Here is a 25,858-nt window from a genome sequence, read left to right as displayed (position 1 = left end):
TAAAATGAGTGAATGAATGAACAGTAAAATGAATGAATGAACAGTAAAATGAATGAATGAACAGTAAAATGAGTGAATGAATGAACAGTAAAATGAATGAATGAACAGTAAAATGAATGAATGAATAGTAAAATGAATGAATGAATAGTAAAATGAATGAATGAACAGTAAAATGAGTGAATGAATGAACAGTAAAATGAATGAATGAACAGTAAAATGAATGAATGAACAGTAAAATGAGTGAATGAATGAACTGTAAAATGAATGAATGAACAGTAAAATGAGTGAATGAATGAACAGTAAAATGAATGAATGAACAGTAAAATGAATGAATGAACAGTAAAATGAGTGAATGAATGAACAGTAAAATGAATGAATGAACAGTAAAATGAATGAATGAATAGTAAAATGAATGAATGAACAGTAAAATGAGTGAATGAATGAACAGAAAAATGAATGAATGAACAGTAAAATGAGTGAATGAATGAACAGTAAAATGAATGAATGAACAGTAAAATGAGTGAATGAATGAACAGTAAAATGAGTGAATGAATGAACAGTAAAATGAATGAATGAATAGTAAAATGAATGAATGAACAGTAAAATGAGTGAATGAATGAACAGTAAAATGAATGAATGAACAGTAAAATGAGTGAATGAATGAACAGTAAAATGAATGAATGAATAGTAAAATGAATGAATGAACAGTAAAATGAACCCCATGTGTTGGGTGTAATCAGACGTGTCCTCTAATCCCGACATTATCTTAATGTTTGTGTTATGGATACTTTCTGTTTTCAACAGCACGAACCCACAGAAACACGCTTAAGGACGTGTGATTACGGAGTGTTGACACTTCTGAGCTGCTTTTCACACCTGGTTGCAGCTCGATACACCCATAATTATCTGGAAAGAATGTCCTTCTTTGTGTTATCACCGTACCAACTCCCCTGAGCTCAGGCCGGTTCTCACCTCGTACAGCGGCTTCAGGAAGACGGGCCGGTGCTCGTTCATGTCCAGCACGCGGATGTAGGCCTGCGTTTCACAGAAAACTCACAGTTAGAGTCAGAGTCAGAGTAAAGGGAAGCTCGGCGTGAACAAAGGAACATGTGGAAGCTGGCGCACTTCCTGCAAGGTTTTAAATTAGATTTTTTTTTTTTTTTTTCCCCTTTTGAAATTCATTTTTATTTTTATTTTACAACTTTGTTTATTAAGCTTTTTTTCACAATAGAACACAGACATACAGGAACACTCAGAACAGAATCCCATCCCCATGAAGTAAAAATGAATAAATTAAAACTACAATTAAAAAAATGATAAATAGATGAGTAAATCTAAGACAATGTATGTCAAGCATGTTGTAAAAGAAGATAAATGAATATAAAAAGGAGAGAATGTTACAGAAAAAAACAGAGAAGGTTGCCAAATCTTATTGAATTTACCAGCTGAACCTCTAAGTGTGTGTTTTATTTTTTCCAATTTCATATGATATGTAGTACTTCTGATCTTAAACTAGCTTTTATTTCAGGAGATTATTAGCGGCTGGTGTTGCTAACCTGCGTGGTGGCGCTGTGGTGGCTGTCGGTGACCTGAACCGTCAGGTTGTAGTTGGAGCGCCGAGCTGCGTCCAGCCGGCGAGCGATCGTGATGGTTCCCGAGTTCCTCTGGATGTCAAAGTCTTTGTCCTCGTCACCACCTGAGAGGCAAAAAGGTCACAATTCACACCAGCTCGTCTTATTCATCAAACAAAAACTACGAAGAGGCCCACAGAGTCTGAGATGTAGCTCTTTGGGTTTCTGACCTTGGGGTGACCTTTAACCTTTAACATGCTAACTGAGGCCTGCAGAGTCTGAGATGTAGCTCTTTGGGTTTCTGACCTTGGGGTGACCTTTAACCTTTAACATGCTAACTGAGGCCTGCAGAGTCTGAGATGTAGCTCTTTGGGTTTCTGACCTTGGGGTGACCTTTAACCTTTAACATGCTAACTGAGGCCCACAGAGTCTGAGATGTAGCTCTTGGGTTTCTGACCTTGGGGTGACCTTTAACCTTTAACATGCTAACTGAGGCCTGCAGAGTCTGAGATGTAGCTCTTGGGTTTCTCAGATAATCAGTTGATCAGAGCATTGATCGGTTAATCGGAGCATTGATCGGTTAATCGGAGCATTGATCGGTTAATCGGAGCATTGATCGGTTAATCAGAGCATTGATCAGTTAATCAGAGCATTGATCAGTGAATCAGAGCATTGATCTGTGAATCAGAGCATTGATCGGTTAATCAGAGCATTGATCAGTGAATCAGAGCATTGATCTGTGAATCAGAGCATTGATCTGTGAATCGGAGCATTGATCAGTGAATCAGAGCATTGATCGGTTAATCAGAGCATTGATCAGTGAATCGGAGCATTGATCAGTTAATCAGAGCATTGATCAGTGAATCAGAGCATTGATCTGTGAATCAGAGCATTGATCGGTTAATCAGAGCATTGATCAGTGAATCAGAGCATTGATCTGTGAATCAGAGCATTGATCTGTGAATCAGAGCATTGATCAGTGAATCAGAGCATTGATCGGTTAATCAGAGCATTGATCAGCAGCTCCCAGCTGCTTCTTGTATCACTTTTTTCCCTTTTTCACACGCTGCCCACCAGCAGGTGATGGAAACTGTGTTCTTCTTCACGTGCGCAGCAGTTTCTCACAGCTTCACCCTTCATGTATCCCGGCTTATCTGCGTGCGTTTCTTCTTCTTCGTGTCACAAATCAGGTGATTCTGAACATACTGTGCTTATAATCCACATTCCCTCTGACTCACTCGGACCATCTGCTTCCAGCTCCGTTCTCGCGCTCGCTTCCTTCATCCCGTCCTCCTTTTCCCTGGCTCTATCCTCCTCCTTTCCTCTTTTTATCCTGCCCCCCCCCGGTTTGTCTCTCTTCATGTCTTTCTCTCTCTCAGCAGGCTGCGTGTACGTATGTGAGAAAGGTAAATCTCACGCCTGCTCAGCCAGATGGTGTTTTTATTAAGAGGTCCACCTTACAGGGAGCCACACACATGAATTATGCAGATATCGAAGAAGTTTTCCTTCTTCTTTATTCTCTTTTCTTTCATTATTTATTTATATTTATTCTTTTAATTTCTTATTTTGCTGTACAGCTCTTTGGTCAACTGAGGTTGTTGTAAAGCGCTTTATAAATAAAATAGGATTGGACTGGACATTACACACAACAGCTCTCCGTCCTTTTCGACCCAGATTGATAGAATTCAGATAATGTTCCAGCTGAAAGGCCGCAGGCTGCTGCAGCACACTGACAAACTTTACATTTTAAAGCCCAGGATCGACTCCTTTAAGACAGACGTCAGCACCCAGGACACTTTGGAGAATGGACACGGCTTCACACATCGCTGGCTGTGCTGTCAGCGCACACAGGATACGTAACGCAGAGGCAATTTTTCACTTTGCTGATCATCTCCAGCAGAACTATGATATCCCTGCACGGCTGGAGGGTCCTGCGCCTCCAGAACCGGCCATGCAGACAGAAGCTTGTACTCGTGTTGCTCTGAGGGCTCAGAAATCTGCAGCAGCGGAAACTCACTCCTGTTTTTATCTATTTATCCAACCTTTAAATGTTTATCTGGGTCAGGGCCTCGGTGGCCGAGCGGCCATCAGTCACCGGACAGATAATCCAAAACTAAACCACCAAGGGGAACCAAAAGCTACCAGATGAGCTCTGAGCTCAGGCCTCTGAGCTTTTAACAGTCCTGGTAGAGCTCTGAGGGCAACAGATCAGTTTCTGCTGGAAGTGCCCAGGTCAGAATACAAACCCTGGAGTGAGCCAGCCTTTTCCCAAAGCTGCCCCCAGGCTCTGGAATAAGCCCCCCGTCCAGCTGCGTCTTATTTCTGACCTGGGCCTCTTCAGATCCAGGCTAAAAACCTACTTATTTAGGATGGCTTTAATACCCAGTAGTATGATGACACTTTTATCTTATTCGATTTTGTTGTATTTCATTGCTTTCACTGTTCTTTTGTCATTTTTATTTGTTTTTACTTCTTCTTCTCTTTACTTATTACCTGCTGTAAAGCACTTTGGTACACCGTAAGGATTGTCTGTAAAGGGCTGTAGAAATAAAATACATTTATATTTACACGTCCCGGGAAGCTCGGCACCTTTCTGTTGCTGAATGAGGCATATTACATACATATTACATATTTTATCAGTCAGAATGTGAGTTTTTAAGTTGTTCAAATGTTCTCTGATGTGAAAGAAATTTGCAGCTGGTTAAGAAATAAATGACATAAAGTACAATGGAAAATATGAACAACTCGCCACAGATCAACACCAGCAGTGGGAATAAATACTAACTTTAGACTTAACTAACCTGAACAACAAGCAATTAAACAACAGAACCGGAGTCATTAGAGAGCCCAGATACAGGAAGTTAAAGTATATTAATGTAAGCTAAATGAAAGACCTGAGACATCGAGATGAATCCAAGTCCTTTAGCTGAAGCCCTAATGTTAAACTCTACACCGAGCAGCCAAACCCGGATATTTCTGCAGCCAGTTCACAGGGTTTGCTTTGCTTTAAAGACAGTTTGGAGCAGACGTTCCCTTCAGGACGACTTCAGGATTCCTGACTTGTTGGATCTTCCCTCAGAACTTCCTCACCGTCGCTGTTCTGGGAGGATTCATTTCTTACTTAGTCCGCTGCAGGTTAGGCGACCTGCCTGAAACAGTTCAGCAGATGGTCGTGTTACCCTCAGGATCCGACCGGCTGAGAAACCTCATTTCTCTGATTGGATCTGCAGCTGTTCGAGGCTCAGGAATGAGGATCGATTAGATTTGGTCCTTTAACTGAGGTCGATGCTCCTCCAACATTAAAAAGAAGCTTTTACATTTTGACTGGACTTTGGCACGAAAGCCGTGAAGTAAAACAACCAGATAATGAACCAAAAACAACCACATTCAGAACTACCACGACTCTGAATATCTTCAGACGTGAAGGAATCTGCTGCCAAGGTTAAAAGTGACGCTTCCAGGCTTTTTCAATCTAAAGTCCTACTTTCTTAACCTTCGTCTTGTGTTAGTTCCCTGTTACCATCTCTTATGTTAACGGGTCGGTTTTGACCCGTGTTTTAATTTGGTTGTAAAATACACTAAAACCAATGATCTATCATCCAATTTGTTTCTCATCTCTTGGTTACCTTGTTAGGCTTCCTTATCCATAAAATTATTGGTTTTAATATTTTTGGTGTGGGCCCCTGGGCCTTGTTTTTGTCAGTATACCCCTCAATTTCAATTAAAAAAAAAGGCAAAAAGGCAAAATGAGAATCCTCTAAAGCTCACATGATTGGGAGAGGAGCTGGCTGACAGTAAACTTGTGATTTCAGTTTTGGCTCTAATTATTGCTTTATAATCTCATTTTTATAAATGGGTCGAAACTGACCCTAACAACACAAAGGTCTTAATTTCAACTAGAGCATTTTATAATTTAGTGAAAACAATTTTTTTAGTTTTATTTAGTTGAAATAGAGGTTCCTGACAAAGTCATAAAGCCTTGATGCAATAAACAAATTTATATGGTTATTTTATGCATTTAAAACCTAAAAACGGGTCGGTGCCGACCCTAACACAAGACGAAGGTTAATCAAAAGTTTGTCTCGAGGCTCATCTGATCCACAGATGATTCACAATCACTCATCTCCTTAAAATTCTCCCGCCGCTTCACTTTCATTGTTTCTGGAGCCCCGAAGGTGAAACGCTGCCGTTCCTCACAGCGGAAAACAAACAGAGCAGAAATCTCCGTCGTTTCGAACATCCAACAACCTCAATTAATCTTCCGGCTCCTCGGGGCGTCAGACAGCCGGGTCAGGAGCGACGGGAGAGGGAGGAAAAGTCTGACAGATCGCCCGGGCTTTGACTTTTGAAACTATTTATCTCAGTTTGCATCAGTGATGGATTCTGCAGGTGTTTTTTCCTGGCGATGGGAGTCAGGAGAGAGTTTGGTTGTGGCTTCATGGCCGCGTCACGCCCAGCTGGGACCCGGGGACGCCGCCTCCGTCCACAGGCCGCCTCCTCGCCAACATTTGGCCTCGGCGAGGCGGATTCCTTGTTTCCACTTTGCTCTTAACGCAGCTGGTTGTTCTGAGGAGGCTCACAGGCGGCGTCTGAGTTATTCTGACAGGAGGGAAGCCTTAATTCATCTCTGTGAGTTATCACACTGCCAGAAAAGCCCGATAGGCATCTGGGTTCTGCTGCTGGAGAGGAGGAAGGTAAAGCGGGGCAATAAATACCTGATCATATCTGCCCGGGAGAGGAGTCCTGTGACACAACAGCCCTCATGTGCTAAAGATGAGGCTCAGTGATACAGACTGCAGGGAGGAGAACCGACTGAAAACAGAATAATTAAACTAAACTGGGGAGGAAATGGGGAGGATTATCAGACCATCAGCAATAATTACCAATTCTTTGTTTGCAAACCGAGCAGAAAAAAATGATGCGACCGTTCAATACTCTGGAAAAAATGGCCCTCCAAAAATAAGTAAAAAAACAACAAATACAAGACGTTTTTGCTTGAAATAAGCAAAAAAATCTGCCAATGGAACTAGTGAAAATTGGCTTGTCAAGATTTCTTGAAATAAGATGTGATATTTAGGACTTTTGAGATAAAAGTGATCTTGAAATTAGCTTAAAAACCTCTTCAAATGTAAAAAAAAAAGCTTGTTTCATATGATATGTGACTCAAAACAATTTGTTTTCAAGACTTTTTCACTTGACAAGATACTCAAGATGTATTGTATTAAAACAAGTCCCTATATCTGGCTGAAATGGTGCTTGTTAGGCAGTTGTGTCTTATATTAAGTGTAATGAGACAAATATACTTGGTAAGATTTAGATTTTTTCCAGTGTAAACACTTAAATCTGACTGATTTAACAGAAGTGTCAGAACTCCTCCTGCTGGATAACAACAACAGAACTTTGGTCTGGTGGGCTTCTCTCCTCCTGCTGCCCCACAGCCTTCAACTAATCAACCAATAAGGACCTTTCTAATAATCCAGGGAACATTTAGAGGTGCAGATCCACCACCGCTGACCGTGCAATTCAGAACAGATCGTTCCCAAACGGGCCACTTGAACAAAGATTCCAGCACATCGTTGAGCTTTCCGTGGGTTCATCGTCTCTCGCTCTGCTCGAGTTAGCACCCGGATCCTCATGCTTTCTGTTTGCCTTCTTCTAAGGTCCTGAGAGAGTTGTTGTTTGGAGCCGATTCAACCAAACGTGTTGAGTCGTCAACAAGCTGAAACTCGTGAACAACGAGCAGACTGCACGCTCTGCTGCAACAACACTGTCGGCTGGGCCTCTGAGGCACAGACTAATGCTTCCAGTCCAAACAACTATGCTAATGAGTATGAAAAGAGAGCCAAAGACTGTTCTCTTCTGCCACTTTGCAACAGAAGTGATACCCAAAGGGGCCACTTCACCAGCAAAGAAGCAACTTTAGAACACAAGTTCCCAACAAGTCAAAATACGTGTTAATAATTCAGTTTCACCTCAGAAATAAAAACCTTTTAGGAGCTTTGCAGCGAGGGAGGCTTCCCCCAAAAGATCAATAAAGCCTGCATGAATCAGGCGTGACCTGTAAGCTAGGTGTGGATGTTTGCTGCGTTTTTACGCCTCTTAATGACAGGCGCAGAGTCTCTGGATGTGTTCCAAACCGCATAATTCTCCTACTACTCATACTGACTTTTTTCCCAGATGCATACTAGATTCTCTGAAATGTTGGGTATGCATCATGAGGTTACTACTCATACTCAAACTACCCAAGATGCAACGTAACGTGACGTCGCCGATCGTCATTTCCTGTCAAAACGGCAGTTTCAAGCTAGCTACAACGAGGGTAGGTTCACTTCCTGTTTTCAAAACAAAAGCACCAATTGTATCATAATGGCTTTCCCTATGATAAAAGGCAACGGGTATTTTATTTTGTGAAAATAACAGGAAGTGCGTTGCTCACTGCGGCTAGCTTTAGTAGCGCCGAATTCGTGGGAACAAAATTGTAAACAGCCGGTATTTTGTCAGGTTTTCAACACGTTGGGGATCTAAACGACTACTTTCTCACCTGAAAATGTTTTGCCATTTAGTAATTTATTATTATTTAGTTAGTAGTAGAATTATTATTGTTGTTTTATTGTTGTTAATATAATCATTGTAAATATTTAAAAAAATGTTGAGCTACTTGACGAATTTGAATTTCCCCCATTGGGGGATAAATAAAGTATTTTTCTATTCTATTAAGAGAAATCAGCTTCAGGCCGGCTGATTTCGGCTCGGGCAGGAGCGAAATGCATTGTGGGTAAACGCTCTGCATACTGTCTGATCGATGAGTATGTAGTATGTAGTATGCAGTATGTAGTGTGTAGTATGTAGTGTGTAGTATGTAGTATGTAGTGTGTAGTGTGTAGTATGTAGTATGTAGTATGTAGTGTGTAGTATGTAGTGTGTAGTGTGTAGTATGTAGTGTGTAGTATGTAGTATGTAGCGTGTAGTATGCAGTATGCAGTATGTAGTATGCAGTATGTAGTATGTAGTATGCAGTATGCAGTATGTAGTATGCAGTATGCAGTATGCAGTATGCAGTATGCAGTATGCAGTATGTAGTATGCAGTATGTAGTATGCAGTATGCAGTATGTAGTATGCAGTATGTAGTATGCAGTATGTAGTATGCAGTATGCAGTATGCAGTATGTAGTATGCAGTATGCAGTATGCGGTTTCGAACACAGCCTCTGACTCAGATTGAGCTCCGTACAGCGGACTGAACGGGAGGACCCGTCGGCCTCAGCCGGGCCAGCCCTGATGCGTCCTCCTGGGAGGCTGAAAGGGAGCAGACACTTCTGGTTTAAGGCCCGATTTCCACTTCAGCTGAAGGCATTTTCACGGCTTTTATTTCCCGTAAAGCTCTGTGTGACAGCGATGATCAGGGCTGAGAGGAGGAAGAACGGCTAATCTTGCCTGCTGTGGTGATCTGGCAGTGGATGACAGAAGGAACGCTGCTGATTTATCCTCTCAGAGAGAAACGTCCCGCTGACACAGAGACCTTTTATTCCCCTCTGCTTCACCCTTTTCCTCTCTATTCAGCTCCAGTTTGTGAAATATGAAGGTTTTGTTAATGCTGACAGTTTTCTGAGTGACCATTTTAATCTCATGTGCTTCAGAGAAGCCTAAAATAATTAGCTCCACGTGTTGGAGCCTCTGGTCCAAACTAAAAACAGGCTGTTTCACATCCACTCCAGAGCCTTTGGTGCTTCTTCACAGCTTATCTGTGCTCACCACGATCGTTCTGAAACATCTTTTCAGAAAGCTTTTCCGCTCAGTGACGACATACGAGGGAAAACAGTCTGAACTACCTGAACAATCGGGTTTTTTCTCTCTTTTTTACAGCTTTTTATAAAGCCTGGTGTAGTTTCCAACAGCCAGGTTTAATCAGAACAACACAAAAAGCATGAACATGAAACATGGCGTATTAGCTGGATCTACGTACATATTACCGAGCAAAGCTCAGTTCAACCGTCAGAAATCTGGGAGTGACCTTTGACCTTTGATCTGAGGTTGGACAAACAAATGAACAATGTGGTCAGGACTAGTTTTTTCCAGCTGCGTCTCCTGGCCAAAGTTAAAATGTTTTTAAGTCGTCATGACCCTGCTGCCCGACTTCTAACCAACACCAACAGACGTGTGCACATCACTCCTGTTCTTAACTCCCTGCATCGGCTTCCTGTCCTTTATAGAACTGATTTTAAACTTTTAATGTTGGGTTTTAAAGCTCTTAACGGCCTCGCCCCGTCGTATTTATCTGAGCTTTTAACAGTCCTGGCAGAGCTCTGAGGGCAACAGATCAGTTTCTGCTGGAAGTGCCCAGGTCAGAATACAAACCCTGGGGTGAGCGAGCCTTTTCCCAAAGCTGCCCCCAGGCTCTGGAATAAGCCCCCCATCCAGCTGCGTCTTATTTCTGACCTGGGCCTTATTTAGGATGGCTTTAACACCCAGTAGCATGATTACACTTTTATCTTATTTGATTTTGTTGTATTTTATTGCTTTCACTGTTCTTTTATTTGTTTTTACTTCTTCTTCTCTTTATTTATTACCTGCTGTAAAGCACTTTGCTACACTGTAAGGATCGTCTGTAAAGGGCTGTAGAAATAAAGAACATTTACATTTATTTTGTGATAATGAATCAGCTCAACGTTGTTTTACTGGAAACATAAATGAGCTCTGCTTCTGATTTTAGTCTCAGGATGCCTGAGACTGCCTGTCCATCAGAGTAGACTTTAAAGTTCTGATGCTGCTCTATAAAGCTCTGAATGGTCCGGGACCAGAATGCATCAGGGACCTCCTGACCCAGGATTAACCTTCCAGACCCCTCCGCTCATCTGGATCCGGTCTTCTATCAGTTCCCAGAGTCAGAACCAGACATGGAGGAGCTGCGTTTAGCTTCTATGCTCAGAGGCGCACCTTGTCAACAGGCAAGGCAGGCAGCTGCTTGGAGCCCCGAGCCACTAGGGGGCCCCGAGAGCTGAGGTGCGTTCAATCAAAGATTTACTAGTTACTTTATAAACTGTCTCAAACAGTGGCGAACGTTCGTGGTGAACATGTTTTCTTTGAACAGTTAAATTTAAACGATTTAGTCAAAGATTGTCTAGTTAACATAACATTCTATAATTCCATAATCGCATTGTTGACTTTGTCAAACTCACGTCAAGTTCCACTGTAGGCTATGTTCGCGGAGAACTAGCCCCTCAGAGTGTTTGCTATCGTTGGCAACGTTCACCGGAAATTCAAGGCTAGTGGAAAATAAAAAAAACATACTTATACTTATTTTATTATTAGTCTTTTTTAGTTTATTTATATTTATTCTTTACATGTATATTTTAAAAACAACAATGTTTTTCATGTTTGGAACATGTTTGGAATAAAAAGAGGTTTTATTTCATACATTTTTCGTTGGTGTCAGATGTTTTGGTGACGAACACTGGTTGGTAGGGCCCCCACTGTCTAAGCTCCACAAGTCTGGAACAAACTCCCAGAAAGCCTCAGATCAGCTGAAACACTCAGGCTGTTTAGGACACACCTATTTTCAGCTGCGTTTGGATAAAGCTCCAAATCTGAAGCTGGAGTTTCAAAACTTAATCACATTTTAACTCCTGATTTTATCTATTGTTCTTATTTCTTTCTTTTTCGTTTAAAATTTAAATCCTGCTTTTTATTTCTGCTGTTTTAATGTCTCTGTAAGGCACTTTGAATCTTGCTGTTGAATTGTTGCTGTACAGATAAACCTGCCTTGCCTTGCCTAAGATTCACTCATGGAGCGCTAACACAACTCTGGACATTAAAGGAGCCGATTTAGAAGTTTTCTGATGAAAGATATTCACTTCTGAAGCACTTCTCTGACCTTTGGAAAATAACCCGTCTGGCTCATAAGGATGGATGATGATCGCCGCCGGTTTGTTTTCTGCCGTGTTTCGCAGCTCCATAAGTCAGCAGTTTGGTGTAAGTGGCAATGTGGGGAATGTCAGATCTAATTTCCCCGGCACGCAGACGCTGGCTGTGATCTACGAGGAGCTGTTACTCAGTAATCAGGAGGTTCTCATCTCAGGTGCTTCCTGATCAGAGTGAGCGCGCTGCAGGAGGAAACATTAATATCTTTCTGTCCATCGCTGGCCTCCTCTGTGAGACGCTCGTTCTTCATCAGAACTCGCTCAGCAGACCGTCACACTCACCTGCGATGTGGAACCACAGCAGCGGCCGGTGCGTCTCCGTCATGATGATGCCCACCATGTGGGTGACCGGCTCCGTTTCCATGACGGCGAAGGTGAAGTGAGGCTCCTCGAACACGATGGGCTCGGCGGAGGGCGGCGGGCGGCGGACCCACTCGATGTCGAGCCGGGCCGTGGACGACCACGGCGGGCTGCCCTGGTCCGTGGCTTTGACCTGGAGACCCAAAGAGAAACTTTTAACTGAATTATCTGTTAATAGATAAAAGAAAAAAGCTGGGATGCACATCAGAAAGTCTGTGATTATGTTTGGGTGACTAGGAACTAGGGACCACGGCCCTCTGGAACTAGGGACCACGGCCCTCTGGAACTAGGGACCACGGCCCTCGGGAACTAGAGACCACGGCCCTCTGGAACTAGGGACAGCGGCCCTCTGGAACTAGAGACCACGGCCCTCTGGAACTAGGGACCGCGGCCCTCTGGAACTAGAGACCACGGCCCTCTGGAACTAGGGACAGCGGCCCTCTGGAACTAGAGACCACGGCCCTCGGGAAGTAGGGACTGCGGCCCTCTGGAACTAGGGACCACGGCCCTCTGGAACTAGGGACCACGGCCCTCGGGAAGTAGGGACCGCGGCCCTCGGGAAGTAGGGACCGCGGCCCTCGGGAAGTAGGGACCGCGGCCCTCGGGAACTAGGGACCGCGGCCCTCGGGAAGTAGGGACCGCGGCCCTCGGGAACTAGGGACCGCGGCCCTCGGAAACTAGGGACCGCGGCCCTCGGGAAGTAGGGACCGCGGCCCTCTGGAACTAGGGACCGCGGCCCTCTGGAACTAGGGACCGCGGCCCTCGGGAACTAGGGACCGCGGCCCTCGGGAACTAGGGACCGCGGCCCTCGGAAACTAGGGACCGCGGCCCTCGGGAAGTAGGGACCGCGGCCCTCGGGAAGTAGGGACCGCGGCCCTCGGGAAGTAGGGACCGCGGCCCTCTGGAACTAGGGACCGCGGCCCTCGGGAACTAGGGACCGCGGCCCTCGGGAACTAGGGACCGCGGCCCTCGGAAACTAGGGACCGCGGCCCTCGGGAAGTAGGGACCGCGGCCCTCTGGAACTAGGGACCACGGCCCTCTGGAACTAGGGACCACGGCCCTCGGGAAGTAGGGACCGCGGCCCTCGGGAAGTAGGGACCGCGGCCCTCTGGAACTAGAGACCACGGCCCTCTGGAACTAGAAACCACGGCCCTCTGGAACTAGGGACCACGGCCCTCTGGAACTAGAGACCACGGCCCTCTGGAACTAGAGACCACGGCCCTCTGGAACTAGGGACCACGGCCCTCTGGAACTAGGGACCACGGCCCTGGAGAACTAGAGACCGCGGCCCTCTGGAACTAGGGACCACGGCCCTCTGGAACTAGAGACCGCGGCCCTCGGGAAGTAGGGACCGCGGCCCTCGGGAACTAGGGACCGCGGCCCTCGGAAACTAGGGACCGCGGCCCTCGGAAACTAGGGACCGCGGCCCTCGGGAACTAGGAACCATCGCCCTCGGGAACTAGGGACCATCGCCCTCGGGAACTAGGGACCACGGCCCTCGGGAACAAGGGACCATCGCCCTCGGGAACTAGGGACCACGGCCCTCGGGAACTAGGGACCACGGCCCTCGGGAACTAGGGACCATCGCCCTCGGGAACTAGGGACCACGGCCCTCGGGAACAAGGGACCACGGCCCTCGGGAACTAGGGACCACGGCCCTCGGGAACTAGGGACCACGGCCCTCGGGAACTAGGGACCACGGCCCTCTGAGTGATCGTCCATGATTAATATCACCATCATGCAGACCATGAACACGGTGGCCTCCCCGCTCTCCATGTTAGCTTCTTGATGGTGTTTCTTCTTCTCTCCTTACTTTTACTGGGTTTTGTTTTGTTCTGTTTTGTGGTTGAATGTGGCGCTAAAGTAACACGTTGCTGTGGGAGACGGCTGTGCCGCATCAGTCCCTATCAGGTCCGACTCATGTGGGAATGCAAACTGAAACAGTTCCCCTGGAGAAGGGCAGCTATCAGAACTGCTCTGTCCGAATGCGGCTAATATCACGACTTTATCAGCAAAACTGATGCAGGGCGAGCAAAGTTAGAAACGGAAAGGAACAAATGAGGAAAAACTGAGGAGAAGGAAGCGGCGACGAGGGAAAGACGACAGGAAACAACATCCAGTGATCTGGCAGAGAGCAGAGGGGAACCTGAGGGACTCATTTCCAAATGAAGAAGTAAACACAAGGTCAGGATCCATCCAAATAAAACAGATCATAACAAAAAAGGCGGATTTTAAAGAAGGTAAGTGATATTGTATAATGATATAATAACATATATATATATATACATATAATTTTCAGGAGGATTCAGAAGTGAAATCGGTGGCTTGGAGCTGCAGTTCTAGGAACAGACGGTGAGTTGGTACAGCAGGTGGAGAAAGTTTGATCCACAGCTGCTCAAACAAAAGCCTGAGAACCAACCGCTGAGAATCAGCACATTCCTGTTCACCATCTGACTTTTTACGCTCCAGTCAGTCGCCACAGCTGCCACCATGTCATCTGTGCACGCTGGCATGTCACCTGATGACTGATAGTCCCCAGGAGAAGCCCCCCCCCCCCCCATCCTCCCATAATCATAAAACAATTAACTCCTTATCAGAACACAATAAGCTTTGTTATCTCCAGATCAACAGTTTCCTGCTTCCAGAGCGTAAAAATAAAAAGTTTGTTCTCCGCTAATCTTCTTTAACTAAAGGTTGTTTGGTGCAGCCACAAGGTCCAACTTTTAATCATTACTGAGGAAGAAAAAGCACTCTAAACTTTCAATTCAATTCAATTCAGTTTTATTTATATAGCGCCAAATACAACAAATGTCATCTCAAGGCACTTAAATATTATAGTCCAATTCAAGCCAATTGGAATTCAATTAATTGTAATCAGAATTATTTACTAGGGCTGGGCAACGATTAACATGTTTAATCTATTTAATCACATGATTTCCCTGATTAATCACGATTAATCGCATTTGTACGCAGAATCCAAAAATGAATCCAAAAGTAGCGTATAGCTTTTAGCATTTAGCTTTATTTTAAATGTGCTGCCATATGAATGAAAGTGCCATAACATTTGTTGTGCAAACACACTTTTAACATCAGCATCTTTCTGTAGTTTTTATGTAGAAGCCTCGCTCCACTGTCTGTTTCCTTGAATGACTTGCTGCTATCAGTTGTGTGTTTTGCCTTTAAGTGATATTTTAGACTGGAACTACTACGCTGAGAAGACAATTCAACTTGGCAGTGTTTACAGATGACTTTGGTTCTGTCGACTCCGCCGTCTGGAAGAACTTTAACATGAAAATGGCCGAGTAAAAGTTCCGTACCCTTCTCCAGGTTTGGTGGATCCAAAGATTACTTTCTTTTCCTGTTCCACAGCAGACAGCAGCAGACTTTTACAGAATAAAACCCTGTGAGCAACAGACTTTTACAATAATATAAATTAAAAAAATAAATTAAAAAAAAGATTTAAAAAAACAACTGCGTTAATGCGTGATAAAATATTTATCGGCGTTAAATAATTTGCGAGTTAACAAGATAATAACGAGTTAACTCGCCCAGCCCTATTATTTTCAAATAATCCAATTCATTCATATAAAAGCAAATGAATCGTTGGCTTTCCCATCATGTGCTTTACGGGCTTCTAAAGTCAGAACTAATCCTCTGTTCCCTCTTCACATGGAAGGAGACGGGACTGTTGGTTATGTGATGAAGCTAAAAGATGGAAAGTGATGACAAACTTACTGTCAGAATGGAGTAGTTCCCCGGCCAGAAGTCCCCGTGTGACGTCACCACCCCGGTTAGCGCGTCGATCTGAAAGCGCTCGTCGCTGCTGTCCTGCAGCTTGTACGTCACCATGGCGTTCAAGCCCTCGTCGTCGTCCCGAGCGACCATCCTGCAGACTTCCCGTTCACCGCCGCGCCGGCTCTGCTCCAGCAGCTTGACGTGGAAAAGTTTGTCCGTGAACTTCGGTCGGTTGTCGTTGGCGTCCAGAACTTGAATCACGACGGTGGCGGTGGATCTCAGAGGCGGCGAGCCGTTATCCGACACGATGACCTGCCGGTTAAAGAGCCAAGGACACGATTAAATAAAGGAGATGAAAGAAAACTGTGAATTAAACTTCAGAACAGAGCAGTTAATAGAAAAGTAAAAGAATTATAGATATAAGAAACCTTAAAAGGAAACTTTACAACATAAAAGCCTGTGAGCAACAGACTTTTACAATAATAAAATAAATGAATAATAAAAAAAATTAAAAAAAACTGCGTTAATGCGCAATAAAATATTTATCGGCGTTAAAAAATTAACAAGTTAACACGATAATAACGCGTTAACTCGCCCAGCCCTAATTAAAAGTAAAAGTTAGCTTCAGTTACTTCATTGATGTTGCAGCAGAAAAACAGAACATTTCAGAGGTTTTTGTCTGTTTAACAGTATTAAATCTGCCGCTCCTGTTAATGTGGAACTCGCTCTGATCCAGTTCTGCAGCAGACTGAAACGCCCCAACAGGAAGTCATGACTCCTGCATGTGAGCAGGAAGCCGTCGCTGCCGTGTTAAAAACAGAAAGCAGCTCGCCTCTGACAGCCTGCGGAACATGCGCCCTCATAGATTTATTAAAACTTCTGATGGACTCCACAGATTTGTTTTTCCCTGTTTTCAGCATCAATCTGAAGGAAGTGAAAGTGTTTGAGAGTCTGACCTCGATACTGTGCTCAGGTTTATCCTCACGATCCAAAGCTGAGAGAGTGCTGATGACACCTGTGAACACAAAATAAAAATAAATGCCGTTAGTCCTGAGAAGTGAGAGTGCTGATTCCACCTGAGCAAACACTTTACTTTACGGCCGTTGTTTCTGCTGCTTTTTGTTGCTCCCACGGTTAAGTTTGTGCCGTAAACTTTGTGTCAAACCTGCCGATAAAGTCGCATTAAATGCAGCTTTGTATCCTCATCTTCAGTTTTAGCGAGAAAATGAGGTTAAAATTCTCTGAATTCTTCCTGTTAAAAAGGCAGTTTTCAATGAATGAATTCATCTGAAACACACCGACTTTGATTTGAATGAATTTGGTTCATTTGGATTAAATAGGAATTGAACTGGTGCTTTAAACAAGTCAAAATAATTGAACTGCTGTGTCTGCAGATGTTGTCAAACCTCTGAACTCTACGCTGAATTAGAAATGAACCATTTCAGTTCTTTACAAAATGTTTGAATGAATCCTTTATCCTATGTTTTACTGCATCAGAGCTGCTCCCCCGCCTCGGCTCAGGCAGATTATAGCTGCTGTAAAACACTGAAATGGGAGAAAAGATGACAAGTAAAACAGAATTATTATTATTATTATTTACAGTCTTTAGAGTGCTTTAGGAAATAAAAGAAAAATTAACTGTTAATCTTAATAATTAATTGAGTTATGTAAAAAAAATGTCTTATGTCCACCTGTGCTAAATTAACCCTGAAAATAAACAAATGTTACCTAATCATAAGAGTAGATTTTCTATTTTCTGATTCACTCGTTTGAAACCTATTTTTTTTCTGGTTGTTTTTACAAAATCTTAATAATTAATTGAGTTAACAGTTCATTTTTCCTTTATTTCCTAAAACACTCTTAAGCCTGTAAATAATAATAATAATAGTTCTGTTTTACTCGTCATCTTTTCTCCCATTTCAGTGTTTTACGGCAGCTATAATCTGCCGAGGCCGAGGCGGGGGAGCAGCTCTGATGCCTCTGGCAGAGTAATCAGGGTCTAAGACAGTTTCCTTTTGTCCCTTAAACACCAGAGCGATGCTAAAGAAATGACCGAATCCTGCTGTTTTTAGCTTTTATTGTATTTTTCAGATGGATCAAGTTCACTTGGATCTGTTGAAAGAAGACGGCAGACGCTCAGAGCGGATAAAACTCTGACATCCGATGGCCGAACCAAACGAGCCTGCTCGTTCTCACAGTTTCTCAGCCGATGTGTCCAGTAAATCACACGATAAGAGACGGTGAACTGAACCCCGAAGAGTCACTGAACAGGCTGCAAGACGCATTTTAAGGCTTTAAACTTTATTTCTCACAAACACCAATCTTTGTGTGAACTTTGGAAAGCATCACATCTCTCTGAGGTGGGGGAGTCGGTATCTGACGGATTCTGCTACTCACTCCCAGACTGATAATGCAACAGTAACAGAAAGAGAGCGTCAGGCTTTGAACTTTGCTCTCTTTTCCCATTTTTCACAAAAGGTTTCTGTGTTTTTTCAGGAGAAAGATTTACAGCTGCCGCCACATTTTTAAAAAATGATCATTTCTCCTTCTTCTTTAAGCCAGTCTGGCATGCAAAGTGCATTATGTGCAACTTTTTAAAACACAACGGCTGTTTTCCTACAGCAGAAAGGCCTAAAAGGTTGAATCAGACTCAAACTCATCGGGTCAAAGTTTCGTTTAAAGCAGCTTAAACTCGAACACTTTATGCATCACTGATGAAAATGTGGTCAAACAACACAACTAATTTTTTTATAATGCTGCAGCCCCACTGAGGAACCCCGCCGAGGTTTAACTGGTGAATAAACACATCGTGGAGCTCAGAGTCGGCCCAAGGCATATGCCAACTATGCGGTCGCTTAGGGCCACCAGGGGGCCCCAGAGAGCACCGAGACGTTGTGATAAAAAAGTAAATATATACATGAAATTAAAATAACATTGAATAATTTAAACGAAATTGTATTACACCAGAAATTTTTATTTCTATTTTAACAAAATACTAATACTAGGTTAATTTATGCCTCCTGTTGGCTGCTGCTACCGTTGGGCAAAATTATTTAAGTATTGTATTTATTATTTAAGTATTTTGATTACAACTTTATTTTCTGTAAGATAATGTTAATGTCATTTGATTCTATTTTGTATTTTGAACATTTTGCACACCATTGCACATCTGAAAGAAATGAAACTATTTAACGTGTTTACTATAAATGCAGTCTCCAGCCTGCTGTTACTTTCAGATAGTTAAATTAATGAGCCATACTTATACATCACTCTTTATGTAGAAGTTAATTAAACCATATTTATGAGTTTGCTATCCCTTTAAGGTTAAAAACAAGAATGACACCTGTATAATGTAAGATGATTACAAATAATGCTAATGATTGTGGGTCCGTTACACACATAACAGTGTAGCCTGTGGAATAATGAGGCATCTGGAGCTGAGGTGGTGGTAGGGGGGCCCCAAATGAAATTCTGCTTAAGGCCCCATAAAGGCTTGGGCCGGCCCTGGTGGAGCTAAAAAAAACAAGTTTTGAGGGATTCAGAAAGAGCATCAGCCAGAGAGTGAAACCGTCTGAACCAGAACTCTTTAAAAAATACGAGCTTGTTGAGCCTCTGCTGCAGTTGGAAGTCGGCCTCAGGGAGTCCCCAGAAGTGTTTGGTCAGACGGCGCCTAATGAGGTGTCGGAGCTGCTGTGTGTAGACAAAGCTGGGGGTCATAAGGGGAGAGAAATACCCCGCTGGGGGTCATTCAGTCCTTTCACAGCAGAGCAAACAAGCCCTGCTGAGAGGACGTCACTGGGACAGGTGGAACTCATGAGAAAGTGTGTTTCTGTCATTAGTCCAGACCCGGGAATCAGGCGTAAAGCCTCGTCTCTCCCACGTACGCCGTTTCCACTCCTTAAAACCACGTGAAAATAAACAGCGCTGTCCAACATGTCGGGGCTCGTTGCTTTGTTTCCTTCTCTGTCTGCGAATCCAATTCTGAGGCTGCTTCTCCCCTCTTTTATTATTTAATATCTTTATTTCATTCACTAAACCCTGCCAAAAACCACCTTTTCAGGTCAGAAGGCTTAAGTTTCTGAGCAACAATTCAGAAATATCAACGAACAAGAGAAGTCGTTAAAAAGCAAGAAAACCTTGAAAGGAAAGTTCTTTATTTCAGAGTTATTCCATCAATAGTTAGTCTAAATAAATCCTCAAAACTACATAAATGAGCTGATACACATATAAAGATCAATAAATACATGTGGTGGAAATTACAGCTGCAACTATTAACTAATCAAACAGTCGATCTCCAGGAAACTGAGTGAAGGTTCATCCACAACTTATTGGGACAATAATGGGAAAAATGATAACTTTCTGCACCTCATGTTGTCCCTTTATTTAATTAAAAGTCAAAGTTAGCGCAGTTACTTCATTAAGTCGCTGTGTGAAGTGAATCCACCTGATGTTGCAGCAGGAAAACAGAACTTTTCAGAGGTTTCTGTCTGTTTAACAGTATTAAATCTGCCGCTCCTGTTAATGTGGAACATTCACGAAGCCCTGCCAAAAAACACCTTTTCAGGTCAGAAGTTTCTGAGCAACAATTCAGAAATATCAACGAACAAGAGAAGTCATTAAAAAGCATCGGAGCTGCCCGGGTTGGTTAAAAAAGGGAAAATTCAGGATTTCTTTAATAACTAATGTATACAAATCTGCTCATTTTGGTGAACTGGAGCCTGAAAAGAGATGCAAACAAGCCAATTCAGTGCTGCCTGCCAGAGGAAGCAGTTAAACCCAGTTCAGCTGAGCAGCTGTTTGACAACTATCTGAACAGATCTGAGAGCTGGGAACTCTCTGGAGTTATCACACATCATCAGCGTAGAAAACACAAAAATACAGAGACTCAAAGTCGGATTCAGAATATGTATTACACAAACAGCCGTTCTTCATCTTAAAAGCAGGTAAACGGGCCCTCAGATGAACATTTAACACAAACTAAGCCTGAAAAAACTTTTTCAATGAGCCGTTTGAGTGGAACCACTTAAAGGGAGTCCATTAGCACCAACGATAAAAAGCCCTCGGATATTTTCCCATTTTTTAAGTTCAGAACACTTTGATCAGTTGATGCAGGCCTGAAAAGCATTTAGATGCTCTGTAAAAAGTGGAAGAAACAACATGAAAGCGTCTCTTTGCTGACACATAAAGGACAAATAGCAGCTGCTGAGCCCGTTTCCTTTATTCAGAGAACAGTCTCAGGAAGTTTATCTGCTTTATGATAAAACTCTGCTCTGAAAAGCAGCTCTCAGACCACCTGAACAGGCTTAAAGTTGTTTTTTTTAACATTTTGTCTTATTGCCCAAACTGTTGTTGGCGCTGAGCCCAAAGACAGAAACAGTTGTTTTTATTAAAAACTTGTTATTATAATACACATGTTTGTGAATAACTGAGGCAGAATCCAGATGAAGGCAGAGTTATGAGGGGCCATGTGCAACAGGGAAGGTTTTTATGTGTTCTGGAGACTTTTCGTGGCTTTTGTGGACAATAGGATCACACAAGATGTGAAACTCAACTGTCCACATCAGTTTAAGGGTGGAGTAGAGAGGGAGCAGAGCGGAAATAAAACTTAGGGCTGGGCAACGATTAAAATGTTTAATCTGATTAATCACGATTAATCGCATTTGTACGCAGAATCCCAAAATGAATCCAAAAGTAGTGTATAGCTTTTAGCATTTAGCTTTATTTTAAATGTGCTGCCATATGAATGAAAGTGCCATAACATTTGTTGTGCAAACACACTTTTAACATCAGCATCTTTCTGTAGTTTTTATGTAGAAGCCTCGCTCCACTGTCTGTTTCCTTGAATGACTTGCTGCTATCAGTTGTGTGTTTTGCCTTTAAGTGATATTTTAGACTGGAACTACTACGCTGAGAAGACAATTCAACTTGGCAGAGTTTACAGATGACTTTGGTTCTGTCGACTCCGCCGTCTGGAAGAACTTTAACATGAAAATGGCCGAGTAAAAGTTCCGTACCCTTCTCCATGTTTGGTGGATCCGCCGATTACTTTCTTTTCCTGTTCCACAGCAGACAGCAGCAGACTTTTACAAAATAAAAGCCTGTGAGCAGCAGACTTTTACAAAATAAAAGCCTTTGAGCAGCAGACTTTTACAAAATAAAAGCCTGCGAGCAGCAGACTTTTACAAAATAAAAGCCTGTGAGCGACAGACTTTTACAGAATAAAATAAATAATAAAACCTGCACTAATGCGCGATAAAATATTTATCGGCGTTAAATAATTAACAAGTTAACGCGATAATAAGGTGTTGCCCCCTGGGCGAGGACTGAGAACTCTGAGGTAGCCGATGTGTTGTAGATCAGTCGAGTGAGTTTTATGGCCACAACACTTTGCCCACATGTGCATGTTTATTCATCCGTAGCATTTACAGGACGTAACATCTCAGCCAGAAGCCGCCGCAGCTGCCTTTCTGAGAGGAAACGTGAGATTATTATGATGCTCGTTGCTTCCATCTGAGTAAATCTGGGAGGCTTTTTGAAAGCTTAATGAATGCAGATATCAACTACGCATTAGGGCAGCAAATGAACCTTTTCAAACAGCTAATTTAGCTTCAATTTACTGGATGAGAACGACCTTTTATGGATAAACGTTCTATTTTTTAACAGTAGCTGTCAGTTTGTATTAATAATGAAGCCGTAAAACTGTCGTTTTATGGAAAAAGAATCACATATATCAGTGTGAAGTGTAAAGATGAACATTATTGTTCCCAGGTTACTCTGTTAGTTGAAGCTTTCTAGCCGTAACTTATCAACCTGCAGCTGTGAGGATAAGGTTAAAATTGAGTTAAAAGGGCATCATATGGCACTTTTAACTGTTTAATAGTATTCACACAGATAAAATACACACTAAACATTTTATACTCGATATTACTGATTTCTCTGTGCACAACTTTAGCTGAATGTGCACGTTTCTTTGCTTTCTGTGACAGCTAGCTCAGCCCTCTCTGCAGTGTGAGGAATAGGTTGTTGCTTAATGAAATAAAATAGGCACATTCCTAACTTGCCTGGCCTTGTCAGTGCACAACTGGGTTTTTTTTATTTTTTTATTCAGCAAACAATGAAACCTACATTGTGTCCTTTTCTGAGGAAACCGATAGATTTAATTTTCCTTTTTTAAGCAGAAACATTCCTGGCTGACAGAAATTCTTCAGGTTTGAATCAGAGAGGATGATGCAGCAGGGCAGAGCGTAGCTCTCGATTCTTTCCTCAGAGCAGAAAACAATGAGTCATTTTCCTCCTGTCGAGACACGACCGGTTTCTACACCAGCAGCCCTGAACATTAGTAATAAATGCTTCATTTGTGAGAATAAGACACGGCGGGTCATGTTCCAAAGATCTGGTTTCAACAGCACGTTTTTTTGTCCTTCGACATGATGATTTAGATCTATAAACGTCCTGTTTTCATTTCTCCAGTCTCAGATAAATCCTGCCTTTACGGAGGCGGACGGCTGTGAGTGAGCAGACGATTTGTATCAGAGATTATTGAGCTGCTAGAACAACCTCCGACGTGACCGAGGGGCTTTACCCCCATTAGTGACGACTCATGGGGGCTTTACCTCTTTCAGACTTTGTTTCTATCGTGGTGGATCAACTGAACTCAGCAGCTGATCCAATGACTTTGCAATTCTAAGTGAACCAATTGTTCGTAATTATAGTTTGCAAAAACCAAAGTGAAGACAACAACAAAGAGACTCGCTTCTTGGGTCTGATAGGCTGCTGTTTTATCCCCCAAAAACACCCTTTCTTATGAGTTTAACCTTTTAAGCCCTTAGAAACATCCTCAAATCTGCAAAAAACACAAATCTCCTCATTATTAACTCATTATTGATGTCATCACAGGACAATTACCATCTGATATTATGTGCTTATTATCATTATTCACTTTGCCGTAGTGACACGAGGTTAAATTTGACCATTTTTTGCTTGAACAGCTGTGAAAGTGTGGCGTAGTTGGCAGCTGATAGATGAGCTCCTCCCCGGTTCACCAGAGTAACGCCGCTCTGACCGCCGCACACTGCTGCTGAGACAGACTTTTCCCTTTAAGTGCTTGTCACAACCCCACTTAGAGAGAAGAAAATGAAAAATCTGTAGAAGCTAGTTGACCTTTTATATTCCAGCGACCCCATTTCCACAAGAGTCAATTGACCTTAAAGTTAAGGATTTAGTTGTAAAGCCAAACTGGAGGGTGTCGCTCTGGGCACAGTTTGAGTTTAAGTGAGTAAGATGAGCCTGATAATGCTGAGCATCAGGAAGCTGGAGCAGCGAAACCACAGATTCACCAACCTTAGCACTGCTTCTTCACAGCTTTATGTGCGGTATCTCATTAGGAGTGTTTGCATAGCATTAAAGGGATAGTTCGCCTCTTTTGACATGAAACTGTACGACATCCCATACTAGTAATATTATTTATGAACATTTTCCTACCCCCCGCTGCGTCCTGTGAGCAGAGTTACAGCCTCTTTTAGGCGGTGACGTAAGTAGTCCGGCTAGTTGGCTGGGGCTTTTAAAATAAAGCGTTTTGCTTCTGAAAAGAATATGCGTTCAACAGAGTAATACATTTGCATCACAAAATCGTATTTTCCAAAAAAGTTACACCTCACAATCGCTTGGCACTAGGTTGCAGTATCATTGCGCGCTGCCGCCTGCCGACAGCCGCGCCTGTTTCACGGCATTTACTGCGATTGTGAGGTGTAACTTTTTCGGAAAATACGATTTTGTGATGCAAATCTTTCAGGGTTAAAACAGCAGCTAATGCTAATTTAATAAACGTTCTCCATGAGGACCTTTGGCGGACCAACGTGTGGAAGCTGGTGGAGTTTCTGCTCGAGTTTTGAGGTCAGACGGAGTTAAATGTTCTCAGACTGCAGCCAAGACTTGACGTTTGGAAATCCTTCGAGATAAAAAAGCACACAGAGACACAATAACCCCCTTCAACCTGTTCTGGTGTACGTGAGTAAATGAATATCAAATACACCTGCATCCACACACACACAGAAAGCTTGTTTTAATATGAAACTCCGGGGCTGTTTCGACACCTCCTGCCGGGCCCGTCTTTGTGCGACGTCTCTCCCAACACAGCTGGGCTCCTCTCTCTGTAATCCCTCTGTATACTGGCCCCGGGGTGTGGACAAACAGCACAGGAGATAATGGGAGGAGGACGGGACGTGTAGCGGCTTGTGCTGCGCTCATTTACCCGAACATCAAAGCCCGCACAGGGAGACTCGGTTGCAACTGTCAGCCGTGAGCCCAAAGACACCCAAAGACACCCCAAGGCTTCCAGGAACCTTCGTCTTTTTCTTGGGATCATACATGAGTTGAGTTTGTTGGGTAGCTTTTTGTAGAAATGATATTTTCAGCTCTGATCCGACACACCCGGCCTCTGCTTTGGCTGCTCAGACTCGTACTGGAAGATTTTAACGACCCCATTAATGAAAACTAACAGTCTGCTGAGCTTTACAGCCGCACCGATACCCCTGAATCAGAATGAGAAGCTGCCCATCGGGACGCGGTTGCACGTACGGATGTGACGAAACAATTAGCAGAAGAGAAGGAACGGCACCTTCCAGATGTTTTATAACCACAAAGAGAGTTTGAGCACATTTGTAAATCAATCCAGAGGAAGCACGCGGCCCATATTTCTGCTCCAGCTGAGTGTGAAACGGGAAGGTGACGCCACGTGTAACGTGTCTAATTACATCCCAGAGTCGCTGTTTAACACATGTTCACCCAATAAAAGCTGCAGTTACATGTTCGAGGGGCCGAGGGGAATCATCTTAAACTCAAGCTGCTCTGAATTTATTTCCAACATGTAATCAAAGCGTCCATTTCTTAAAAGGAACCCCGGTTATGAAGACATATATAGCCTGATAGACCACAAATATTCTTTTATACTAAAATATGTTGTTAGAAACACATAAAATATTGGCATTATTTTAAAAAGCTACAGTATTTCGTACAATTTTGACCAACGTAAGACGCCATGTTTTCTGCGCGCAATGCACTCTGGGGGCGATGACGTAACGTAGTTGCAGAACTCAAAATCTTTGTTTTTAGCACTGCACTTCTTATTAGCATCTGACGCAGGTTTGTGGTAAAATGCCACACTGTGCTGCTTTTGGTTGTCGTTTTCAATCAAAAGGCAACAAGGGGAGTGATGTCAGCATACACTCCTTTCCAAAGGACAAGAGGAGGAGAAAAAAGTGGGAAGATGCTTGTGGAC

The 25,858-nt window shown here is 43.2% G+C and overlaps 1 protein-coding gene across 2 annotated transcripts in view; it reads right to left on the bottom strand.

The window, feature by feature from the left end:
* The window catches only part of fat2 (FAT atypical cadherin 2), a 121,299-nt gene that overhangs the window by 68,381 nt on the left and 27,060 nt on the right, over positions 1–25,858 (bottom strand). For both annotated transcript variants that reach the window (XM_075482012.1, XM_075482013.1), the window contains exons 4-8: positions 16,539–16,597; positions 15,583–15,894; positions 11,770–11,980; positions 1,557–1,696; positions 973–1,035 (exon numbers count right to left, since the gene is read on the bottom strand). In XM_075482012.1, the coding sequence (XP_075338127.1) occupies positions 973–1,035; positions 1,557–1,696; positions 11,770–11,980; positions 15,583–15,894; positions 16,539–16,597 (785 nt within the window). The remainder of the gene's footprint in view (positions 1–972; positions 1,036–1,556; positions 1,697–11,769; positions 11,981–15,582; positions 15,895–16,538; positions 16,598–25,858) is intronic.

Source organism: Odontesthes bonariensis, chromosome 13 (assembly GCF_027942865.1).
Source record: "Odontesthes bonariensis isolate fOdoBon6 chromosome 13, fOdoBon6.hap1, whole genome shotgun sequence".
Lineage (NCBI taxonomy): Eukaryota > Metazoa > Chordata > Actinopteri > Atheriniformes > Atherinopsidae > Odontesthes > Odontesthes bonariensis.
This window is presented reverse-complemented; position numbering and strand designations above follow the sequence as displayed.